This window comes from the organism of the source record quoted next, unplaced genomic scaffold (genome assembly GCF_019419815.1).
Source record: "Pyrus x bretschneideri cultivar Hongxiangsu unplaced genomic scaffold, Pyrus_bretschneideri_v1 Contig13, whole genome shotgun sequence".
In the NCBI taxonomy this organism is placed as follows: Eukaryota; Viridiplantae; Streptophyta; class Magnoliopsida; order Rosales; family Rosaceae; genus Pyrus; species Pyrus x bretschneideri.
Genome location: NW_025999424.1, coordinates 2,134,569 through 2,157,225, shown reverse-complemented (window position 1 = coordinate 2,157,225; position 22,657 = coordinate 2,134,569). Strand labels below are relative to the sequence as shown.

Here is a 22,657-nt window from a genome sequence, read left to right as displayed (position 1 = left end):
TAATACAATTGGTTGAAAACTTGAAACAAAAAAATTTCAATCAATTGTATTGTTAGTCTTGATGTATTTGCCCGTGTTTCCTGCACATCTCAATTCTTTCCCTTCCGCGGGATTTCACGCGCGAGTCACGTGATTTGAGGATAGAGATAGATAGTCGTTAACAATTGGCTCGAAAGCGTTCACCCGCTTGAAACTTGATACCCTGCAACCGTCGGAGAGCTGAGCAATGAAATGTCGCCGCCGATGAGTCTCTCTGCAACTCACCTTACCACTTCTCGCTTCCCGCCAAAAACCATAACCGACCACCCATCACTCTCTCCCTTCTTTTCCTTTCCCAGAACCCTCCCCTCCCAAAATCCTAAATCCTCTAAATTCACCATTCGGAGCTCCGCCGCCGACACCAAAACACTTGCGCCCAAGTCTGCCATTCAGAGAATCGCCGAGAAGCTCCGAAGCCTCGGGTTCACCGAGAGCACCCAAAATCCCGACAGGCAGCCCGATACGAAGTCTGCCGGGGAAATCTTTGTTCCGATTCCGGAGAAATTGCCCAAGTACCGGGTCGGGCACACGCTAGATGCAAGCTGGAGCACGCCCGAGAACGCGGTCCCAGAACCGGGTACCGGCGGAGCGATTGCGAGGTTTCATGAGTTGAGGCGGGAGGTGAAGAAGCAGAAGGAATTAGAGAGGGAGGAGAGGAAGGGGAAGGGGGAGGGGAGGGTTCCGACATTGGCGGAGCTGAGATTGGGGAAGGGTGAGTTGAGGCGGCTAACGACGGTTGGGCTTGGGCTGAGGAAGAAGCTGAAGATTGGGAAGGCTGGGATTACTGAAGGGATTGTGAATGGGATTCACGAGAACTGGCGGCGGTCGGAGGTTGTGAAGATTGTGTGTGAGGATTTGTGTAGGTTGAACATGAAGAGGACTCATGACTTGTTGGAGGTTAGGCTTCAATTTTCACTAGTTATTTGAATCACTCAATGTTTTTGTTTTTGACTTGTGCAATGATTGTTTATACTTGCTATCGATTTGAGTCACTTGACATTGCCCATTTGGGACTGCTTGCTCTTCTGGTCATAAGTGCTTTTACTAGAAGTGCTTTAATTAGAAACACTTTCTTGGAAAGGCACTTCGTAGTGCTTTTAAAGGAGTGCTTTCCCAGAAGCACTTTCTATGACCCATAAACAGTTTGACATTTTTTGTCCAATATTGTCAGAAGGGCTTTTGATGAAATTATTTTTGGAACCAATCCTTAGTAAAATGCAAGTGAATCCTGGAAAAGCATTTGAAGTTGCAGAAAGCACTTCAAGTGATTTTTGAACCCAAAAACATTTTCTCTAAAAGCGCATTTAGTTATTTTAAAATCACTTCCAAACGAACGCATAATCTAGTACAAAAGCAACACTCTGGTTGGATTAACAGGTTGGTAATATCCCTTGTCCTGACATTCTCAGAGAAAAACTGGAGGGCTGGTTGTCTGGAGGGCTGGAAGTAAGATAATTTTGTATAGGGGGGTGAACTATAAGTATCCATACTTTTTGCGTGACAATGTTTGCGAAGATTCAATGAGCGAGGCTAACTCTAATGCACTACCTGATACACACATCAATGATGGAGGAAATGAGAGCGGTACATCCAGCAAAAATGATGTAAACTCTGCTATAGTACCAAGTACAAGCTATGAACAAGCTCAACCAGGATTAGTACAAGGTGTTGGTTTGCCAGGTAGAGTTCGGTTTCAACTTCCGGGCGAGGCACAACTTTCAGAAGAAAATGACAGCATGTTAGAGGGACTGGGGCCGCGGTTTACTGATTGGTGGGGTTACGAACCTCTTCCCGTTGATGCTGACCTTCTACCAGCCATTGTTCCTGGATACAGGAAACCTTTCCGCCTTCTTCCCTATGGTCTGAAGCCTAAACTAACAGATGATGAAATGACCACAATAAGAAGACTCGGCCGACCCTTACCATGTCATTTTGCATTGGGTGAGTTAGGCTTAAGCTTTTATAACTCTTGTTTTCTGGCCAGTGTTTATTTACTATAATTTTTTAAATTTTTTCTTGTTTACAGGCAGAAATAGAAATCTTCAGGGTTTGGCTGCTTCCATTGTCAAACTCTGGGAAAAATGTGAGATTGCCAAAATAGCTGTTAAAAGAGGGGTACAGAACACTAATAGCGAGATGATGGCTGAAGAGTTAAAGGTTGAAGATAAGCTAGGAATTTCTCTTCAGTCTTACTTTTCTATTATAACTAGAATAAACTGCTTGTCCAGTCAATTTACATTTAAATTGATTTGAATGGGGACTTCTTCTTTAATTATCATACATTCATGTTGGAAGACTTTGTGACGATTGCTACTTTTAATTAAATGTACTCTGTTGCAGAGGCTGACTGGCGGAACTCTGCTTGCTCGGGACAGGGAATTTATAGTTTTGTATAGGGGAAAGGATTTTCTGCCACCTGCAGTTTCGTCTGCAATAGAAGAGCGGAGGAGGCATGCAATACGTGTTGAGCGTAGTACCTCAGTTCCATCTAGACAGGATCTTGAACCCAGTATCGAGCCAGAAAATAAACATGTCTGGATCGATGATCATAAAATGGGGCTTCCATCCGCAAGAAAGCTAAAGTCTACCGAGGCAGCTGTCGATAGGACTAGCATTAAATTGTCCATGGTATGATTTCATTGAGATGCTACAGTTAGGTGAATTCTCTGCTTTGGCTGTTTTGTGTGTTACAAATGGCTTATCTGTAATCAACAGGCTTTAGAAAAGAGAGTAAAGGCAGAAAAACTTCTAGCGGATCTGGAGAACGCAGCGACCCCCCAACAACCGGAAATAGATAAAGAAGGTATTACTAAAGAAGAAAGATATATGCTAAGGAAGGTTGGCTTGAGAATGAAGCCTTTCCTACTGATGGGTGAGTTGCCATCTACTCTCTCTTGAACTCACTATTTGTTGCTTGTTACCTGATTATTTTGTTCTTTTGAATTAACTCATAGGTCATATTGGAAATCTATCAAAATATCTAGTTCCTTTAGAAGTGGTTTTAACTTATATTTTGATGCTCAGGAAGGCGAGGAGTATTTGATGGAACAATTGAAAACATGCATCTTCATTGGAAGTACAGGGAACTCGTTAAGATAATATCTAATGAGAAAAGCATCGAAGCTGTTCACCAAGTAGCACAAACCTTAGAGGCAGAAAGTGGTGGGATACTAGTGGCAGTGGAGAGAGTGAGTAAGGGTTATGCAATTATTGTGTATCGCGGAAAAAATTATAGCAGGCCTGCTTCTTTGAGACCTCAGACACTTCTGACTAAAAGAGAAGCAATGAAACGTTCTATTGAGGCACAGCGTCGTGAGGTAAAATTGGATTTTCTATCTGCTCACGTGCATTTAAGCTATTTGTCATTACCAACCAGCCTCCTGCAACCCAAAACGCTGCATTTGGAAAAGGAATCCGCCTAGTTCAAAGAGACTGGATTAATGACATAGTGATCTTATTCCATCATATACTATCAAGTACTTTTAACATACAAAGTCATCTCCCCTGAAACCTGATGATAAAGGTGCTTTTGGTTGGAAATATGTTAATAAAGTATACACCTATAGTTTCACTGCTATGGAATCCCTTATTCAAGGATCTTGGCTCAATCTACTTTCCTTCTTTTTTTTTATTTTTTTATCTATAACTAAACTAATTTGTCTATTTTCTGTTTTAAAATTTCCCCATTGTCATAACTACTTCATCATCTGATTCCTTTTTGTTTGTTTCCTGCTTTGACGTGCAGTCTTTGAAACTTCATGTTTTAAAGCTTAATGAAAACATAGCTGAATTGAAGCTTCAATTGGTGAGTTGTCCTGGGTATTTATAATTCTGTTTTATCAGTTTCTATCAAAATTTTATGTCCGTTGTTCCCATTCAAAGTGAGGCAAATTGTGCTATGTTTTTCTTGAAATAGAATAAAGAAAAGGAATCAGACAATACGCACTCGGTTAACGAATCAAGAACTCAATTGGTGAGTTATCTCATGTTTATATACTTCCATGGGCTTCAAACCAAATTAAGTAATAAACTGAGCTAAAGTTAATAGTTTTGAAGAGGCAAACGTTGTAAAGTCCGAATAACGTTTGAGATCAGATACTGAATTTAACATGGTTCTCTCTCATTCTGTAAAACCTGCTTGTCATGAAGTGAATGTCAATCTAAATAGTAAATACTATGCTAATTTGTCAGATGTTTTCATTCTATTTAAATATTTACCACCTCCTTGGTACCTTCTTCCGAAGTACGGTCTAAAATAGTGCATTTTGTATCATTCAAGGCTAGAGACAAACAAGAAGCTCATGTGATTCCCATAAGTTTGAATGATGGAGTGGCACCTGTTGTGAACGGTCAATTAGCCACGCAACAAGACAATATGACGAGTTTCTCTCCGACCTGTGACGAGGGTGAATCTGGGAAAGTTGAGCCAGGATCTTCAAATGAATCAGTTACAAATGAAGAGGATGACACTAGTACAGTTGAGACAGGATCTTCAAATGAATCAGTTACATATGAAAGTCGTGCAAATTCACTCAAGGATATAAATGGAGAAGTTGAAGACTTCCCATCTACGTGTTGTTCCGAAGATGTTCTGGTAATATCTACATCTATGCATGTTTATATTTAGTACCTCCTTAGTATCTTCTGCAGCTTGGAAGATTGGTATCTGAAACAGTGTACATTGTATTTGTTAAGGCTAGAAACAAACAAGAAGTTCATGTGACTCCCATGAAATTGGAAGATAGAACGGGCACTGTAGTAGACGGTCAGGTAGCCACACAACAGGATAAAGTCCTTACTTTCTCTTCGATCTGGGGTGAGGATGAAAATGGTAAAGCTGAGCCAGTATCTTCCAGTGAACCAACTAGAAATGAAACGCATGCAAATTTGCTCAAGGATGTAAATGGAGAGGAGGGAGTCCCCGTCTCTAAATCTTTCTCGGTAAATATCAATTATCATGAATTTCTATGCATGTTTATATTCTAGGTTGGAAACTTCTTATGTTGTATGATTTATGTGGTTTCAGACAAACCGTTTGAGCAGTTCAGCAACTGTGGTCAAACATCGTTGCATTTCTGATAATGAGGCCAGGGACTCATCACGCAGACCTGGCAATAGTGAATCAGAACCATCAGTCCCAGTACTGGTAAGAAAGAATTTTAATGAGAGGCCCTCGAAGGCAGTTCGTCTTTCCAACAATGAGAGGCTTCTTCTGCGAAAACAAGCCCTCAAGATGAAAAACCGCCCTGTGATAGCAGTTGGTAATTTTATAACCACTTTATGCTTTCCGGTTTACCTCTTCGTGTTCATTTATAATTTGCTAAAGCGGTTGTTTACTTGGTAAGAAACTTTAAGTACTTGGCTTCTCTTATCACATTTTAGGAAGGAGCAACATTGTAACTGGTGTTGCTAAAACAATCAAGGCGCACTTTGAGAAGCACCCTCTTGCGATAGTGAACGTCAAGGGCAGAGCAAAAGGAACTTCGGTCAGGGAAGTTGTTTTCAAACTGGAGGTGTGCACGCCCAAGTTCCTCCTATTTCTCTTATCCCCCTTGTTTTTCTTTGCTTACATTATAAATTGCTGATCTCTCTCTTTTTGCCTCTCTCGTAGCAAGCAACGGGTGCGGTTTTAGTCTCCCAGGAGCCTAGCAAAGTTATACTTTACAGGGGCTGGGGCGCAGGAGACAATCCTCGCCGTAATGGAAGTAACACGGGGAAAAATGCTTCTACTCGGGGTGCTGTGTCTCCCGAACTCCTGGCGGCAATAAGACTCGAGTGCGGTTTTAAATCTCGCGAAGGCGAAGATGCAGCTGCTTAGGTTGGAATCTTAGCTTGTGCCAGAAGGTACCGCTGGATCATCTATCCCTTGATCATTGCCTACGGTAGAAAGCTTGCACCTACACACACAGTCACCGAAGCCGATGATCATCTTAAGAGCGTGAGTAGACTCCGGAATTCATCTGTTCTTACCTCTTTTGGCATCTCAAATTCCAGGAATTGTGGAGATGATAACTTTGGAATGGTTAATAACCTTCGTACATAGATTGATTTAGTGCTTCAAGAAGAGAAATGCAGGCATTCCGTCGACACTTTACATCCAATGACCGGAAGTTTAACGCTAGAAGTCCAGAGAGCTGGTTGAGTTGAGGTTCAGATTAGGTTTAGTCAAGTTGTAAACTCAGAAGACACCCTCTGTATCTGTGAATTTTCGAAACATTTATAAACATTCATCAAATTTTGATTTTTTTTTTTTTTAAGGAATAAAGAGAAAAGAAAAAAGGTTAAAAGTAAATGTATGAAATGATCTAGTGTGTACATTGTAATGGTATTGACTCTAAAAATTACAAAGCTTACGCAGAGCGCATGTCGAGTAATTATAAGTTAATTATTTTCTTTTTGTGAATTCAAGCGTGCCAACTCGCAACCGAGCTCGGTCGAAAGCGTCGAATAGAGTTGGTTGTAGTGTCGAATGCGCTGTTGATTTCTGTATTTAAGCGATTATGGCTGAGGAAGGAACACATTTTGACCTTGGGTTTTAAAACTTTGAAAACTCTGCATAAAACAAGGATGCAAGGGTTGCGATGTTTTCAGCAAACTCAACTTATATCCCCATATAAGAGAATGACATTGCATTATTAACCCAAGACGTTACTCGTTTCATATAAATTTTTCTCGCACGTGCAAGTCCTTTTCTATATTTCAGCTTGTGTGAAACCCAGGAGCCTTTATATAGAGAATGACATGACATTGCATGCCCCATCCGGCATATGCCGAAGCATGCGTTTTGTAACTTTGTTTCTCTGTCGACGTTGAAGAAATAATGTTACGTAGCCAGTCGAAGTCAAAATTACGTGGCTTCAAATGGTCCACCCGTCCGTCCGGAGGATGAGGAAAGAGGATAATAATCAAAGATTAGTGATATTTTCATCCAACTTTTGCTTTTTAGCTTTTGGATAAGCCTAGGCTAATATGACATCCAGGTGACCCTACTCGGATTTGTCACCCTACTCGGATCCGAATCCAACGGTGGGAAGCAGAGATTCCAATTCCATTTTCCATTTTCCCTTAATTTCTCTTGTACAAGAAGAATAAAACCATAATTTGTACCAAAGAAAACAAAGGCTTTTTAGCTTGAGATCAACATAATTTTTTACCTTGTCCCTGAGATTTCAAGTCCATAGAATTAGTTTTTAAGTTTGTCCATCTTTAATTATTTTGGTCTTTTCATGAAAAATTTAAGTTAAATTAGCAAAAATGACAAAAATGCCCCCAAATTTTATAAAAATTATTTTTGCCCATTGTTTATTAAATTGAGGATATTTTTATTATTTTGGTTCTTATTCAACAGAGATTTTCTACATAATGACCAAAATAATTGACGATGGACAAACTCATTGACCACTTCTATCAATTTCAAATATCAGGGACCAAAGTGAGGAGTTATGTCAATCTCAGAGACTATTTTGACTAAAATGTCGAAAACAAAAAAAAAATAGAAATCCTCTCTCATTACCGGTTTGATAATTACTTAGTTTTTAATTTTGTGCTAGATTGGAGGAGGGGACGAGGTATAAGAGTGGAGGAATAATGGTGGAAGATAGATGTAGAAACAAAAAAAGTAAAAACAAAATAGTTATCAAAAGGTCCCTAAGTGTGACATCCCACATCGCCCAGGGGACTGATCCTTAAATGTATATTCTCATCTCTACCTAACACGAGGCCTTTTGGGAGCTCACTGGCTTCGGGTTCCATGGGAACTCCGAAGTTAAGCGAGTAGCGCACGAGAGCACTCCCAGGATGGGTGACCCATCGGGAAGTTCTCGTGTGAGTTCCCAGAAACAAAACCGTGAGGGCGTGGTTGGGGCCCAAAGCAGACAATATCGTGTTACGGTGGTGGAGCGGGCCCGGGAAGTGGTGTGCCCCGGGCGGGGATGTGACAATTTGGTATCAGAGCCTTACCCTGGCCGCGTGTGTGCCGACGAGGACGTCGGGCCCCTAAGGGGGGTGGATTGTGACATCCCACATCGCCCAGGGGACTGATCCTTAAATGTATATTCTCATCTCTACCTAACACGAGGCTTTTTGGGAGCTCACTGGCTTCGGGTTCCATGGGAACTCCGAAGTTAAGCGAGTAGCGCACGAGAGCACTCCCAGGATGGGTGACCCATCGGGAAGTTCTCGTGTGAGTTCCCAGAAACAAAACCGTGAGGGCGTGGTTGGGGCCCAAAGCGGACAATATCGTGTTACGGTGGTGGAGCGGGCTCGGGAAGTGGTGTGCCCCAGACGGGGATGTGACACTAAGTATTTCAAAAAATTCAATTGCTAATAAGAAAGATAAATTATTAGACTTTATTTGATAACCATTTTATTTTTATTTATTTTTAATAAAAAATTCATGTGATAACAATTTTTAGTTTCAATTTATTAAAAGGTGAAAATAAAAAATTAAACCAAAAAAGTTCAAACGAAAACTAAAAGTTAAAAATTAAGGGAACTTTAACGAAAAGCTCCCGGTACTGTTCACTTTAACGAAAAATCATATTTTTACACGAAAAAATCCATCATAGTACTATTCACTTTACCCTTTATTTTGTCATTTTTGTTAAAACTCAAAATTTTCAAACCCTTTTCATTAGTTTTCCCAAAAATTAAAGGTTTGTTTTATTAACACATCACATTTTGTTGACTACACTCCACATTTTCTTTTTAAATTAAAAATTTTCTTAACACACCCCACATATTTTCCAATACTACCCTCACACCTCACACCTCACACACCTCACACATCCCACAATCATCAACTAATTAACCACACATCAAACTCTTCATCTCTTTCAAACAAAAGAATAACCACATTTTAAAGACAAGGAAGAAGAATTAAATTGTGGTATAAAATCTCCATCTTGCTGTTTGATTTATAAACATCCGTCAAATTTTCTTGAACAATCACATTGGATTCTAAAAAGCTTGATGGACAAATGGTAGGAACGATTCTTATAAGGTCATGTCTCAGTTCCAACCAGCCAAAAAAACATTGATTTTCTTCATCATCAAACAACCACAAGAATATTACATTTAATTACATCTTAAAATTTTACAACATTCTCTAGTTTTCTTCCTATTTCTTGGATTCCAATTAGAACAAAGCTTTGCAAAAAGTCAAATTTTTATTCTATTATTTAAATAATTTCTTGAATGTGAAAACCAACGAATGAATGAGGAGCAAAACTCCATTTTTTGTTGTGTTCATCAAAAGATATTTTTTCATCAACGTGTTGTCTTGTTCTACAATGGAGAGTAAAAGTAGCTATGAAGGCTCGAATAGTCATTTCATATTAGAATTACAAATTGTTTAGTATTACATTTTTAAGTGGGGTGTATTCAACAATATGTGGGTGTTAATAAAAAAAAAAAAAAAGGAAAACTAACAAAAAGTAGTAGTTAAAAAAAAAAAAAAACTTTCGTTTTAATGAAAAATGACAAATAAAGGTGTAGTGAATAGTACCAGAGAAATGTAAAAATGTGGTTTTTCGTTAAAAGTGAACAATACCGGGAGTGTTTTATTAAAACTCCCATAAAAAACCCAAAATTAAATAAATTATCAAACGAGCCCAAACTAAAGGAAAATGATAGTTGTTCATCATACATTGTGCAGTTAGAAATCATTTGAAATTTAAAATTAAATATAAATAGTACTTAACGAAAACTGATGATCGCACGATGTATGATGAATGACCACATGATCCCCAGGAAAAGAGATCATCTCCGGATTCCTTCCATCTAATTCTCCTAATCAAACAATCCGGACCCTTGAAATTTGATCAAACGATTAAAGTTATTATAACTTTTAAAGTGAGCCCATGTTTGTAGCCGTTGGATCAAATTTTAAAAATCCAGATTATTTGACGAGGAGGATTAGATGGAATGGATCCGGAGAGGATCCCTTTCCCTTTTCCCAAACTAATGAGATGAAACTGTGGGTTTTATTTGACACGTACGAGCCTTGAATTCAGATGAAGAGTAGCTAGGGTTTGGCTTGATGAATGGATGTCATCATCACTCACACACTCTCTCTACCCTCTCTCTCTCTCTGCATATGTGTCAGAAGAAAAAGAGAAGGACACAAAAAACCTAGACATTTTCTTTGCCTTTCCTTCAACGCCAGAAGCCAAACAGCAATCATCATGTCCTCTCCTTACCTTCTTTATCGCCATCATTGCTCCCACACCATCCCCTCCTGCAACTTCACCACCTCCTTCAACCACCCCACCACAAACCCCAAGACCAAAGCATCATCATTACTGTCTTTGAAGTTACCACCAAGAAAAAAGAAGAAAAAGAAGAAGTGACGACCCAAAACGAAAAGAAAACTTTCTCATCATGATTTCTAGCGGCCGGCTGAAACCCTAGCTCAGCTCAGCTATAGCTATCACCTTTCTTACTCCTTGGTGGTGAGAGAAAGTGAAGAGTCTGATGAGTCTCTCTCCTCTTCTTACTGTATTTCAAAGCTTTTGTGTAAGTGTTTGTGCTTTTGGGGAATCAAGCATCTTGGTCCGACGACGACGATTTGCTATCAAAGCAAGCAAATCTGGAGTTTTCAAGTTATTGTTTCTTTACGTACTTTATTTGTGTGAAGAAGTTTAGATCTTGTGTATTAGCAGGGATTTCTGCTCTGGTTTTGTTTGTTAGGTTATCAAGAGAGTACTCGCTATTTTGGAAAGAAACTCTTCGCTCTCTCGCTCTCTCTCTCTCTCTCTCTCTCTCTCTCTCTGTGCCCCTCCCCCCCCCAAAATCTCTCCCTCTGTGTGTACGAATTATTTTGCTTAAATGATCAGAATTATTATCTGTGCAACTTAATACTAGCTTAAGCTTGAAGACATATGTGGATCAATTTAATTTATTATATATGGTTCAAATTTCATCATGCATGGAATGCAAGTGTATTATTAATATATATGTACTGCTGAAAGATTTGATTTATTTATGTTAATTAATCAGGTAACTTAATTGCTTGAAACTTGACTCTTGTCCATTTAGATCTTTATTAGGGTTTGCACTGAGGGATTTTCATATTTGAACAAATAGATTAAGTTTAATCCATTATCTTTCACCAAATATACATGATACAGTTTGATGATTAAGGCAAATGCCATATCTTGTTATGTGGCTTTGTGGTTTTGATGTTCCGGGAATACTGAATAATCTCTTGTTTGATATTTTTCATATTTGTTCATTTTGTTTGTGGGATATTATTCATTTCATGACTGCACGTGGTAAATATAGAAAAATGTTATTCATCCATATATTTTTACTTCTCACACATTTGTTAATTTTTTGTTATTTTTGTTCTTCAATTCATTCGATTTGATAGTCAAAATTTGAGAGATAAGTGAGTCGCAAAATAGGTGTGTAGATAACACTCTCCTAAATAAAAAGGCAGGAAAACTTGATTCTTACATAAGGGTGTAATAATAATAATTTAGAACAGCTAGCAAGAAGCTATACTATTACTAGGAAATGAGGAGTAATTAACTAATACACTTGTATAATATGTACTGGTTTTGCAAAATCCAAGTAATATTTTTTTATCTAAAAATTGAAATTAATTTATGAAATATATTTGCTTGTGGTCTAGTGTATCAAAAAATTGAAATTAATTAATGAAATATATTTGCTTGTGGTCAAGGTAGCTACTAAGTTCATCCCTTCAGCAGCGAATCTCATCTGTCCAGGTTGTGCAGTCATTCGACCGTTTTGAAATGAATATTGTTGAATGTTGATTACAATTTGTCTGGATAGGATTTGGTTAAGTTGGCTTGCCATATGTATATGGATGATGTACTCCTGGGCTTCATGTCTATATGTATCCTGCACTTGAGGAGTTTATTAGTATAACTAATGAATTTGAATCTTGTCTATAATATGCTGGAGGTCCCAAGCTTGGATAAAGGAGGAGGGAAGGGCGTTATGTAGTCGATAGTCGGTACTTTGCTTTCACGTCGAATTCCTATAAATACATATTACCTTAAGTTTACAAAATACACTCACATACACAGAGATGAAAGGGAAGAAAGTGCTCTATCTACAGGGCTGCTTCTCTGAGTTCTCTCAAGAATAATTTATCCATGAAATGATGCCTTGCCCTAGTTAGGTTCTATTCCCAAGGGATAGGTACTCATTCCCGGCCGCTTTCAGCTAGTGCTCCTTGTTGAGTAAGCTCACTATTTGGCTGGAAAAGGCGGTCTGGAAGCTTTCTCTCTCCCACCAAGCAAGAGAAGATCACCACTTCTCTCATTAATGAACTTCCTTGAATTCTTGCTTAGCTAGTGATGGGGGCAACACTTTTTCTGGCCTTGTTTGATAGCCTGGACTAGACAACTAAGACTATTTGAACTAAAATAATTAGTGTGATGTGTTCATGTGTGATCTCTTAATAATACAAATTAAGAAAACTCCACTCGTTAAATTGGGCAACAACATCACATTTTAGAGAAAAACAAGTCCCAAACTCGCATGTAGATAGTCTTCGTATTATGTAGATGTGGTTGATGCATCTCTCTTGTATTTATACTGTTGGATGAGAATTGAAGTAATCTACATCGAGACTAATACACGAGTACCTCCTGTTAATTTAGTGATAGTTCTCTTTCCAATATCAAAAATTTGATGTAGCAAATTCAATTCAGATGAATTATTATTATTATTATTATTATTATTTAGGGTAGGTTCTTACGCGTTACTCACCCGTCCACCATTGAAAACACCACTTTCCATCCGACTTGCATGTGTGAAGCATTCCCCAGAGTTCATCTTGAACCAGGATCAAACTCTTCACGAGATTCATAGTTGCATTACTTATAGCTTATATCCATACAACTTCACATTCCAAGGCATAACTTATATCCATACAACTTCATATTTGCCTAGAGTTCGCTCCTAGAAATATAGTCATCCTACCTAGGGATGGGCAACAGTTATGGCGGGCGGGTAACCGCGGTTATTTACCCATAACCGTTTATGTTCATACCCGCATAACCGTTTATCCATTGGGTAATTGCATAAACGGTTATATCCATACTCATAACCGTTTATAAACGGTTAACCATACTCATAACCGTGTACCCATTTAACCATAACTATTTACCCGTTTAGCTGTTTTTGAAGCCGTTTATCCTTTTTTTTACCCATTTACCCCTTTTTTACCCGTCTACATGTTTTTTTTTTTTTTTAACAACTTGAAAATTATAAAAGAAAAATTTGTCATAATTTTCGTTTTCTGACAATTAAACACCATTATAGGTACATTTTAGCATGCATTTCCCTATTTTAATAATTTAAGTCCTCATACAATCCAATAATTGAAATAATAGTTAACGAACGATATTTTTCTGCCCACCTCAGCAAGTCTTTAATTATAATCCATATGATTACAAAGTAAAGCTTCAAAAAATAAAAAGTAGTCATTATCTTGAATACTAGATGATTCAAAGCTCCAAAATATTCTGATGGATACCCATTATAACCGCCACCTCCAGGCTTTGGAACATCAGTTAGTACTCCCTTATAAGCATTTTCAGAAGCTGAAACATGATTCGTAAACACACAATAACAATTTCATTCCCCGTTCCTAATAGCATCAATGGCAACTGAAACATGATTTAAGAAAACCATTTCATTTCATTAGTCCAAAAACACAATAATCATGTGCGCACCGATTATTTTGTAAATGGATACCCTTTATAACCGTGGAAAATTCAAAGCTCCAAAAGTTTACATATATTAAATTAAATGGGTAAATGGATACCCGTTATAACTGTGGGTAATACTCAATACCGATAGATACATGTTATAATCGCGGATAACACCCATAACCACCCATTTAAATTTCACGGATAAATGGTTGTACCCATAACCGTTTGTTCGTCTATACGGTTACCCAAAACCCTAACCGTGAACTTTAAATGGACGGATAATCTCAGTTACCCAAACTCATACGTATCTTACCCATCTCTAACCCCTCGCGATTTAGGGACTGTCTTTTAGGTCAAAATTGAATTATAACCACATATAAATGGGCTGGGCTCATAGCTAACCCAGAAAGCAAAAGTCCCAAGGCCTAATAACAAGGAAGGAAGGGTTCGGAAGGAAGGGGGTTAGATTCGTTGGTATAGCGGTGAGCGGACCGAGTGGTTGGTGTGTTTCCTTAACCGATATTCTCAACGTGTGGCGGGCAACGGCTTTTACTTCCACAACTTTATTAAATGCCAATTACCAAATTAAATCATAAAATCCCCAAACTTCCAAGATTAAATTCCTCAAAAATTATATAAACGAACGGATTATTACCCAGAAAGTATAATTTAATTTCACAGCGCTCCACTCCACACTCTCATCAGTCTCAGAGGCCATGACTCTGCAACTCCAAGCTCCGTCGTTCGGCGCCAGCATTGCGTCCTTCGTTTCTCCTCTCAACCGCTCCACGCGCCGCCCTGTAATCATAGCTAATGGTTAGCAATTCTCCAACTTCTTCATCTTCTTCTTTTTTTTTCAAATTTTTTATTTTTTGAGTTTATAATTATTGAGCTTTCAGATTTATAGCACCAGCTGAACGTTGTTAGATTTATGCGATTCCAAATTGTAAAAATTTAAACTTGCTTCATTAGTAGACTCGAACTCTGTGGGAGCATTGGGATTTCATAATTTTGTTGTTTGATTAAAAAAAAAATTTTAACTTGCTTGATTAATATACATTTTTCAGCTTGAATTACAATTAGAATTTGGGATTTCATAATTTTGTTATTTGATTGCAAAGATGGTGAATTTTTGACATTTTTGAGCTTCGGTCAGAATTTTGCTCGTGAATGTTGCACTAATGGATGCTTTAAATTTTGAATGTTTCTGGCAGCGGAGCCGTCAGATAAGTCTGTTGAAATCATGAGGAAGTTCTCTGAGCAGTATGCTCGCAAGTCCGGAACATATTTCTGTGTCGATAAGGGAGTTACCTCTGTTGTTATCAAGGTGTGGATTAACTTACTTATGTTGTATGCTTAATTAGAACTGTCTTAAGTATTTTCCATATCATTGTATACTGGAAGGACTCAAATCGACTTCAAAGCCGATTACTTTATGAGCTTCGGGCCTTCCGCCAGGGGTTGGAACAGTAAAGAACATGTACCCCTGACCCCCTAGATCCAATAGACTATCAAACACCTTTGAATTGTTCTCTTAAATCGACCCCTATATGCGTAGTTCTTTGATTCAGTATCTTGCTGCTGTAGTTCTTCGTCTTTTGCATCACAATTCACAAGAGAATTTATTTGGGGCAAAAAGATCCCTTTCAAATGGATATGGCATCCTGAGATTATATATATACTTGGATCCTTCATTATCGTAATTCGGTTGACTAAACTGTGTTTGTACGATAGTATATGTGAAAGAAACTCATCCTGGAAACTCAACAGGGATTGGCAGACCATAAAGATTCATTGGGAGCTCCGCTGTGCCCTTGTCGGTAAGCATCTGTTCCTTAGTATTTTTTTTCTTGACTAGGAGTCGATGGTGTTCTTACTTTGCCCTCTGCCTCAAACACCTTACCAGTGTCAAAGTCGATTCATGTTCATGTCATGTCATGCTTTCCGAGTCTGAATCTATTGTGTTGCAGGCATTATGATGATAAACCTGCCGAGGCAGGCCAAGGCTTTTGGAACTGCCCATGTGTTCCTATGAGAGAGAGGTACATATATTTCAGTATTTTGTGAAATTAGTATACGAACCAGTTTTTCTCTACATTTTTCGTTCCGTTAGATTATAGATTTGTATACCTGATATGGAAACGTAGTGTCATAAGCTTTGAAGTACTAGATTACGATTGGGATATATCGGCAAATCATTGTGGGCAAAAGATTTTTGGTACTCAGCCTGAAATCAAGGATAAGTAGGCTTAGTGTTATATTTGCTAGCTAGCTAAAGACATAATAAGGAGATGGCAAAACCAGATATTTGCTAGCTAGCTGAAATCAAAGTTCTCATTTGAAGTTTCCGGTGAAATGCCGATAGTTCTTGCAAATTTCAACCAGATGGCCGTTGGAATACCAAAACCAAAATTGTATTCTTTGCTGTTGAGGTTCTTGTGTTTATGTCTTCCTAGTCTGAATTTTCTGCTCAAAGCCAGCTTTAACTCTCAACATTTGCATTCAAGCGATCATTATATGAAAACGATGTCTGTATATGTAAACCTGGTTCTTACGAAAACTGTGAATCTGTGTTGGCAGGAAGGAATGCCACTGCATGCTCTTTCTCACTCCGGACAATGATTTTGCCGGACCGGAACAGGTACTTCATACATCATTCTTTGAGAAAATCTTACGTAGTCCCGTTCATCCGTTACGGTTTTAATAACCTAATTGCTTACCTTCACAACTGTTGTGCAATGCAGACAATCTCCCTGGAAGAGATCAAAGAATCAACAGCAAACATGTAATAAGCTTTAGTGCGTATTAACAAGCATGTGTAAACAGTCCACTTCTGTATTTGTAAAAGAAAAAAGAAAAAAAAAGCTCATATTTTGAATCTCTCCGTTATCTCCTTTTACGGACCTCCGTTTGTTTCCGTCTCTTGACGTTCCTTTCATTTACTCAATCTAGAGGTCAAAATTAACCCGGGACGTGTAGAGAGAGAAAAGAAGTGTGGAAATTACTTCTCTTTTCTGGTGACGTACTAATCCTTTTAATGCAATTATTCAAGAATTATGGTGCAGCCCCTGGACTTTGCCATATTCTCATGATTTTCTTGTAATTTAAATTTAACTGATCTCCTTATCCGCAAACCCAATTGAATCTTTGCCACCTGGCTTTTGTGCTCCAAAGTCCAAAAGAAATTCCCATGGAATGATGCCTTTTGGATTTGTTCACCTGACACGTGGACGGTTACAATTAAGAAAAGAATTATATGCTCTTTAAAACTAGGAATGAGATTCACTTTAGATCTCTTTTTTCGCAGCTCTTTAAATTTAAGTTTTTGAGTTTTTGAGATTCGAGTCGTTTAAAATTGGGAATGAGATCCACTCCGGATCTGTGTCCGAAGCTTGTGGACCGAAAGGCTCAAACTGTCTAAAAGAGAGATCTGGGTTATTTAAGTTGTTGGATTTTTGTGAAGTGAGCCAATAGAATAGGATAATGAAGGTCGTAAGATTGAAAATGAGTGATTTGTATCTCTCAGTCTGCAAGCTCCAAACACAGGATTCAGACATTAACAAGAGGTATATGAGAAGTAAAACGTGGTGTATAAAGAGAATACCTTTCTTTTTTTAGTACCTCGATATTTTTACACTAAAGGGAGGGGAGTTCGACTAACCCACATAATGGACAGCTTAATTTGGTATCGAATTCACCATCCATGAGATTCAAACCTAAGACCTCTCACTTCCAAGTGAAGAAGAATATCACTATACCGTAGTACTGAGTGACAAAGGGCATACCCCTTAGATATTCGGTAAAATTAATTAAAAATCAGGCTAATGGGCCTCAACGTTTCTAATATCTAAAGAAGTGGGCTTTGAAGGTGGTGGGGCCGCTGGAAAAACATAGGCCTCCATTCCATCGGATTGACCTGACCGGGTGGCGACTGCCAACTCCGCAGCATGGATGGCATCAATGGATTATACCTTTCTTCTTTCTGCAAATCGCAGCATCTGCACTGCACAGAGAGAGAGAGAGAGAGAGATTAGGGTTTGGCTCTGAAATCAATTGGGGATTTTGACTTCTAAGTATGTCGAATTCGAGGGTTACCATCACTCTCGGTCGCTCTGGCCAGGTAACTTTTCTTCTCTGCATTCGTTCTTGTTTCTGTGTTTTTCTTCGCCAATTGAATCTGTGAGGAAGAAGGGGATGGTTGCAATTATCCAAATTGTGTAATTTTCCACATTAATCAGCTTCAAAGGGAAAGGGATCAATTTTATCTTACGTTTACTAAATTAGATTCAATTTCTTGAGCTTCAAATTCATCCTATTTAGCTATTTGGAATGCTTTGACGAACTTTTGTGTTGTGCTGGACTTGGCTGAATGGCTCATAATATTCTGGGCTGAAGAACCGGCTTGAATGCGAATTCGGGTTGATTTGTGTGTTTGGTTGCTTATTTGTTGAAATATTTGTAGGTTGTGGAGAGAGGAGGATTTGTATCCAACTCTGGGAAAATGCGTGGTGATAGTGGGATGGTTTCTGGAAGTAAACGAATGGCAGACAGACTTGGGAGTAATGCTCATGGTTTTTCGTTTTCTTCGGGCAAGCGGTACATCGTTCTATCTCGTTTATGTCCATAACTTTTGCCTGGCATATCAGCATACTACTCGTTTCAGTAGTTCTTCAGATGCTGTGTGTTGAGGATGCTTGTGATTCTCCAATAGTTTGTTTCCTTCTTATGGTTGTTATTAGTTATTACAGTGAACTCGTGGTATCCAATGCCCAGAAATGTTTTAACATCTTCTACCGTGCAAGCCACCACCATTGCTAGAACTAGCTCTTGAAGGATTTTCATGTTGAGAACGGTCTGATTTAGGAGTAGGCTGGTGCATTTTGATCATTAATTAGAAGCGTAGTTTGAAAAATGTGAAAATAATTTATTTGTTTTCGCCTTTCTTTTTAAGTTTGTTTGGCGACAATCAGAGATCTACGTTTATCAATTTACAGAAGTTTGATTATGATGGCAGTAACGTTTTTATGGTTGTCCCATTTTGAGAATTGGTATTTCAGGCAGTAACATGTCAGATGCGTTTTTAGTCCTATCATGATGTGTTCAATATCAATTTTCAGGCAACGAGGAGATGGCATAAAATGGAATGAGGGTGATAGAACACTGCAAGGTAAACTATCTTATGTGATATCACTGATATTACCATGATGTATCGTTTATTGTTCTTTATATGGTTTCTTTGTATTGACTCTGGTGCATTAAACCAAGTGAAGATTCACGAATCAGTCGAAATGACCTCAGATTGAAATTGTTGCGTAAAAGATTATTTAAGAAGCAAATTGGCGGAGTTGTTGAAGAGCGCAAGCAGATGGACCCTCGTGCAAAGCTTTCAAAACCTGTTCATCCTTCACTGAAATACCAGGTGTTGCAGCATAATTCAGAAACAAATGGAAGTAACACCATGAGGCAGGTTCCTCCCAGAGAAAGTCCCGCTGATCTATACCAGGTAAATTCTCGAAGAAACTTCTACTCTTCTCCAACTACAGATGGATTCAGAGGTAGATCCCCACCAAGAGAGCTGCACCCACCATCATCATTTAGGCCAGTTGACGCTTCTAGAGCTGGCCAGTTCCCGAGAATTGGTATGGTTGGTTCTTCTCAGCCAACAGACTCCTTTATTTTCACAATGAAAGCTAACCCTCAAGCTGCCAGGCCAATAGCACAGTTTGCACCACCAAGTGCCAGTCTGCAGAGAAGTTCACAAATGGTACTACCTTATGGCAATTGCACCATTTTAGCTTCAATTTTAGGAAATCTGGTCTTGTATTGCTACTTCAAATTTGATGAGTTTATCTCTGCGTTTGTACAGGTGGATGAAACTCTAACTGTTGCTGGCTTGTTGCATAGCCTTAGTTTGGGAAAATATGCCATTATTTTCCAGGCTGAAGAAGTAAGTTACCTGGCCGTTTTGAATTTTTCATTTAAATTTGCTTTCCTTAATTTGGATGAAGACTATAGGCCGTCGTTATCTGATTTTTGACACAGCATCTAAAATAGGGAATAATATCTATGTTTTTAAAGGGGAAATCTGATCAATCCAACGAGAAATACTAATATAACCGAAGACGAATTTAGGTTCTATGTTTCGTCTTGGTTGTGGACGTCAGGTTTCTCAATGCTCGGTTGTTGGGTTTGCAGGTGGACATGACTGCTTTGAAGCAGATGGGGGATAAGGATCTCAAGGAGCTGGGCATACCGATGGTAAGTTTCATTCACTCTAAGCTTCATCTCTTATCCGCATGCTCGTTGCAATGGGACTTGATCCGTTCTCACAGAGGTTGCTTAATATTCAGGGACCAAGAAAAAAGATCCTTCTTGCACTTTTGCCCCGTACTAAACGGCAACCACCATAATCTCTACTTTTACCGATGCAACAAAAGATCTTACTAAGAACGGAGGATAGAAGATTGCCGCTGTGCCAATCGCATTTCATTTGTTTGTACTTTCACCCGTTGTATCTGAAATATAGTTGAAGTTGAGGTTCGAGAGGGGTTGATTAGTTTGAATAATTCCTCCTCCTCTATAGGTGTCGTGTTGTCGATTTGAAAGATAGGGTTTGTGTTGTATTTTATACATAGAACTAAGACATGAACAAATGAATGTATGAATTTAATGTTTAGTTACTTTGTACATTGCACGTCGGTTTCTCGTTTTGTTCATGCATTTGTGTCTGTATAATTTTCGGAAGACTGTGATTTGCGGTTAAGGAGGAATCAAACGTTTATTTGTGTACTGTAATTGAATCAAAGAATTACAACGTAACGATGTCGTTTGGGACAAACATCAAATTGTGGAAGCAGATGAACAATCTCTCAATAAGCTCGAACAGAAGGCGCACTCGAAGCCGAAGACTTGGAATCCCGCGCACTCTTCCCACATTCTTTCCCTTCCCTCGAAGCAAAAGCAGCCATGAACTTGTCGTTCCAGCTCACAGCCTTCCCCACCAACGACGGCTGTGCCGCCGTCGGCTTCCTGCAAACATGGTCGGCCGGGAACCGGTGCTTGAGGCAAACCTTGATCTGGCAGGTCTTGCAGGTGCTGGTATTCGAAAACGTGAGAATCTCCTTACACCGCCGAACCGGGCAGGTTGGTTTCTTCTTCTTTCTGGGGTCGCAATTTCCGGACTTGGCGTGCTTCTCCAACAGCAATTTCTGGTCTTGTTCGCCGTCGCGGCCGGTGGTTTCAATGGAGGCCGAGCAGATTTCGCAAACCACCACCTTTCTGCTGTTGTGGTCCGATTTCGGGCACTCGTGGGACTTGTAGGACCGATGCTCAACGCAGAAAACCTGCACATTCGTAAATTCAAGGCAATCAAAAAATGCAAAACGCTTGATTTTCCGAATCGAATCCACGAAGCCCAACGTACCTTACGACAACCGTCGCATTGGAAGGGGAGGAAATCGAGCTGGTTGCAATCGGAGAGCTGGCAGTGTCTTCCCAAATCCGGGAAAGCTTCTGTTCCTCCTGTCATCTTGTTCGTAATCTGAATTCAATTCCCTTGGAATCTCTGGTCTTGGATTGGCAGCCGGCCCCTCTTGGAAGGTTAATATATAGAGGGAGAGACAAGGTCGGTCGGTAGGTCTGGGGTTGGCTTGGGGCGGAAGCCAAAACCAGGTTTGACGCGGATTGCAGGAGACGCAAGTTTCTAGTTTCGCACGACCTCCTCTTTCCTTTCCTCCTTGACGGCATATATCCCTCCAAAAAAATACAAGATAGATAGACCCACAAAAATTAGAATTTTTTTGAACTTCGTCGTTTGTTCATCTAACATATAATCTAATAAAATTTATCGGTCGACAAAAAAATGAAAAGAAAAAAAAAAATTAGAGCATGACAATTGAAATTATAAAAAGTTTTTATCCGATTAAACTCTTGAAGGTTTTCCACAAAAGTTAGTAGTTATTGTTTTTTTTTTTGAACAAAAAAAATAGGGAAAACTAATGAAAATGACTTGAAAATTTTGAGTTTTAACAGTAAGGACAAAATTAAAGGTAATTGAATAGTACCATGATTGAATTTTTAGTGTAAAAATATGATTTTTAGTTAAAATGAACAGTATCAGAAATTTTTCGTTAAAAATTCTCAAAAAATAAAGACCATTGATTATTCAAGGACACCGAAAAATGGACATGGATGTGGAGTCTGAGAGCCTCTCAAAATATCTGTGTCTGGAGTCCAAATACGTGAAGATGTGGACAGTTAGAAAGAGGAAAGAAAGAGATCCAAACGCTTGTTTTGTGTAATGTGAGTAAACGAAATGGGTTACCACCTAATTTTAAACTTGGCATTTGCCAGTGACCAATTAATCCTCAGTAGCCCATTCACAAAAGATAGGACGCCAACTTTGTAGCCCATTCTTAAGATTGTATATGTTTTGGATCCTTTTATAGATGATAAAGATCAAGAACGAATACTAGCTACAAGTTTCATAAACATCTAAAATAGTGTATGATTTGTTGACGTTGCATAATATCATATGACTTATGTACTCATGTTTCGAAGACACTTAAAAATCTTTCCACATTTGTAAGGATGAATGGCTCTCCTATATGCACCTGTGTTCAAATTCCTCTAAATACAAATGTAGATTAATTTAAAATAAAATATCGCTTGTATAAATTGAAATGGCATTTGAGAGAGGTTGGTGGAGCCAAAGGCGTTTCCTTTTTTTCTTTCGGTTTCAAATTGCCCGCGAGAATCCAATGCCCCAAGAGAAAATCCCCTTCTTTTCTTTATGTAAATTACGTTCGAATTACCCTGTTTCCCCTACTCTTCATTCCTTGAAGCTCATAGCAGGAATTTCACAAGTGAAAATACTTCCCTTTCCCATGGCAGTATCTCTCGTTCTCTGTCTCTATCTATCATGATTG

The 22,657-nt window shown here is 38.8% G+C and overlaps 4 protein-coding genes across 6 annotated transcripts; 3 read left to right on the top strand and 1 right to left on the bottom strand.

The window, feature by feature from the left end:
* Positions 1-169: 169 nt before the first annotated feature.
* Positions 170-6,282, top strand: LOC125474823 (CRM-domain containing factor CFM2, chloroplastic). Of its 3 annotated transcripts, XM_048578923.1 has the most exons (14): positions 170-936; positions 1,449-1,980; positions 2,066-2,196; positions 2,380-2,667; positions 2,755-2,911; positions 3,064-3,356; positions 3,785-3,844; positions 3,956-4,012; positions 4,319-4,633; positions 4,735-4,980; positions 5,066-5,300; positions 5,422-5,552; positions 5,651-5,883; positions 6,034-6,282. In XM_048578923.1, the coding sequence occupies exons 1-13, from the start codon at positions 232-234 to the stop codon at positions 5,855-5,857; spliced, it is 3,357 nt and encodes a 1,118-aa protein (XP_048434880.1). In that variant the 5' UTR covers positions 170-231; the 3' UTR covers positions 5,858-5,883; positions 6,034-6,282. The 3 variants fall into 3 exon arrangements, with proteins under 3 accessions (XP_048434880.1, XP_048434879.1, XP_048434881.1); XM_048578922.1 differs by having other exon boundaries at positions 5,651-6,282; XM_048578924.1 differs by lacking the exon at positions 3,956-4,012 and having other exon boundaries at positions 5,651-6,282.
* Positions 6,283-14,378: 8,096 nt separating this feature from the next.
* LOC125474822 (ferredoxin-thioredoxin reductase catalytic chain, chloroplastic-like) lies at positions 14,379-16,610 on the top strand. Its single transcript, XM_048578921.1, has 6 exons — positions 14,379-14,546; positions 14,945-15,057; positions 15,501-15,550; positions 15,701-15,772; positions 16,311-16,371; positions 16,475-16,610. The coding sequence occupies exons 1-6, from the start codon at positions 14,447-14,449 to the stop codon at positions 16,517-16,519; spliced, it is 441 nt and encodes a 146-aa protein (XP_048434878.1). The 5' UTR covers positions 14,379-14,446; the 3' UTR covers positions 16,520-16,610.
* Positions 16,611-17,682: 1,072 nt separating this feature from the next.
* LOC125474820 lies at positions 17,683-20,424 on the top strand. Its single transcript, XM_048578919.1, has 7 exons — positions 17,683-17,850; positions 18,193-18,326; positions 18,848-18,897; positions 19,001-19,494; positions 19,597-19,677; positions 19,926-19,988; positions 20,081-20,424. The coding sequence occupies exons 1-7, from the start codon at positions 17,806-17,808 to the stop codon at positions 20,138-20,140; spliced, it is 927 nt and encodes a 308-aa protein (XP_048434876.1). The 5' UTR covers positions 17,683-17,805; the 3' UTR covers positions 20,141-20,424.
* A 65-nt stretch (positions 20,425-20,489) lies between these two features.
* Positions 20,490-21,476, bottom strand: LOC125474821 (zinc finger AN1 domain-containing stress-associated protein 12-like). Its single transcript, XM_048578920.1, has 2 exons — positions 21,154-21,476; positions 20,490-21,073 (listed from the first exon to the last, which is right to left on the bottom strand). Exons 1-2 carry the CDS (start codon positions 21,256-21,258, stop codon positions 20,600-20,602), a joined length of 579 nt encoding a protein of 192 aa, XP_048434877.1. The 5' UTR covers positions 21,259-21,476; the 3' UTR covers positions 20,490-20,599.
* Between the last annotated feature and the right edge of the window lie 1,181 nt (positions 21,477-22,657).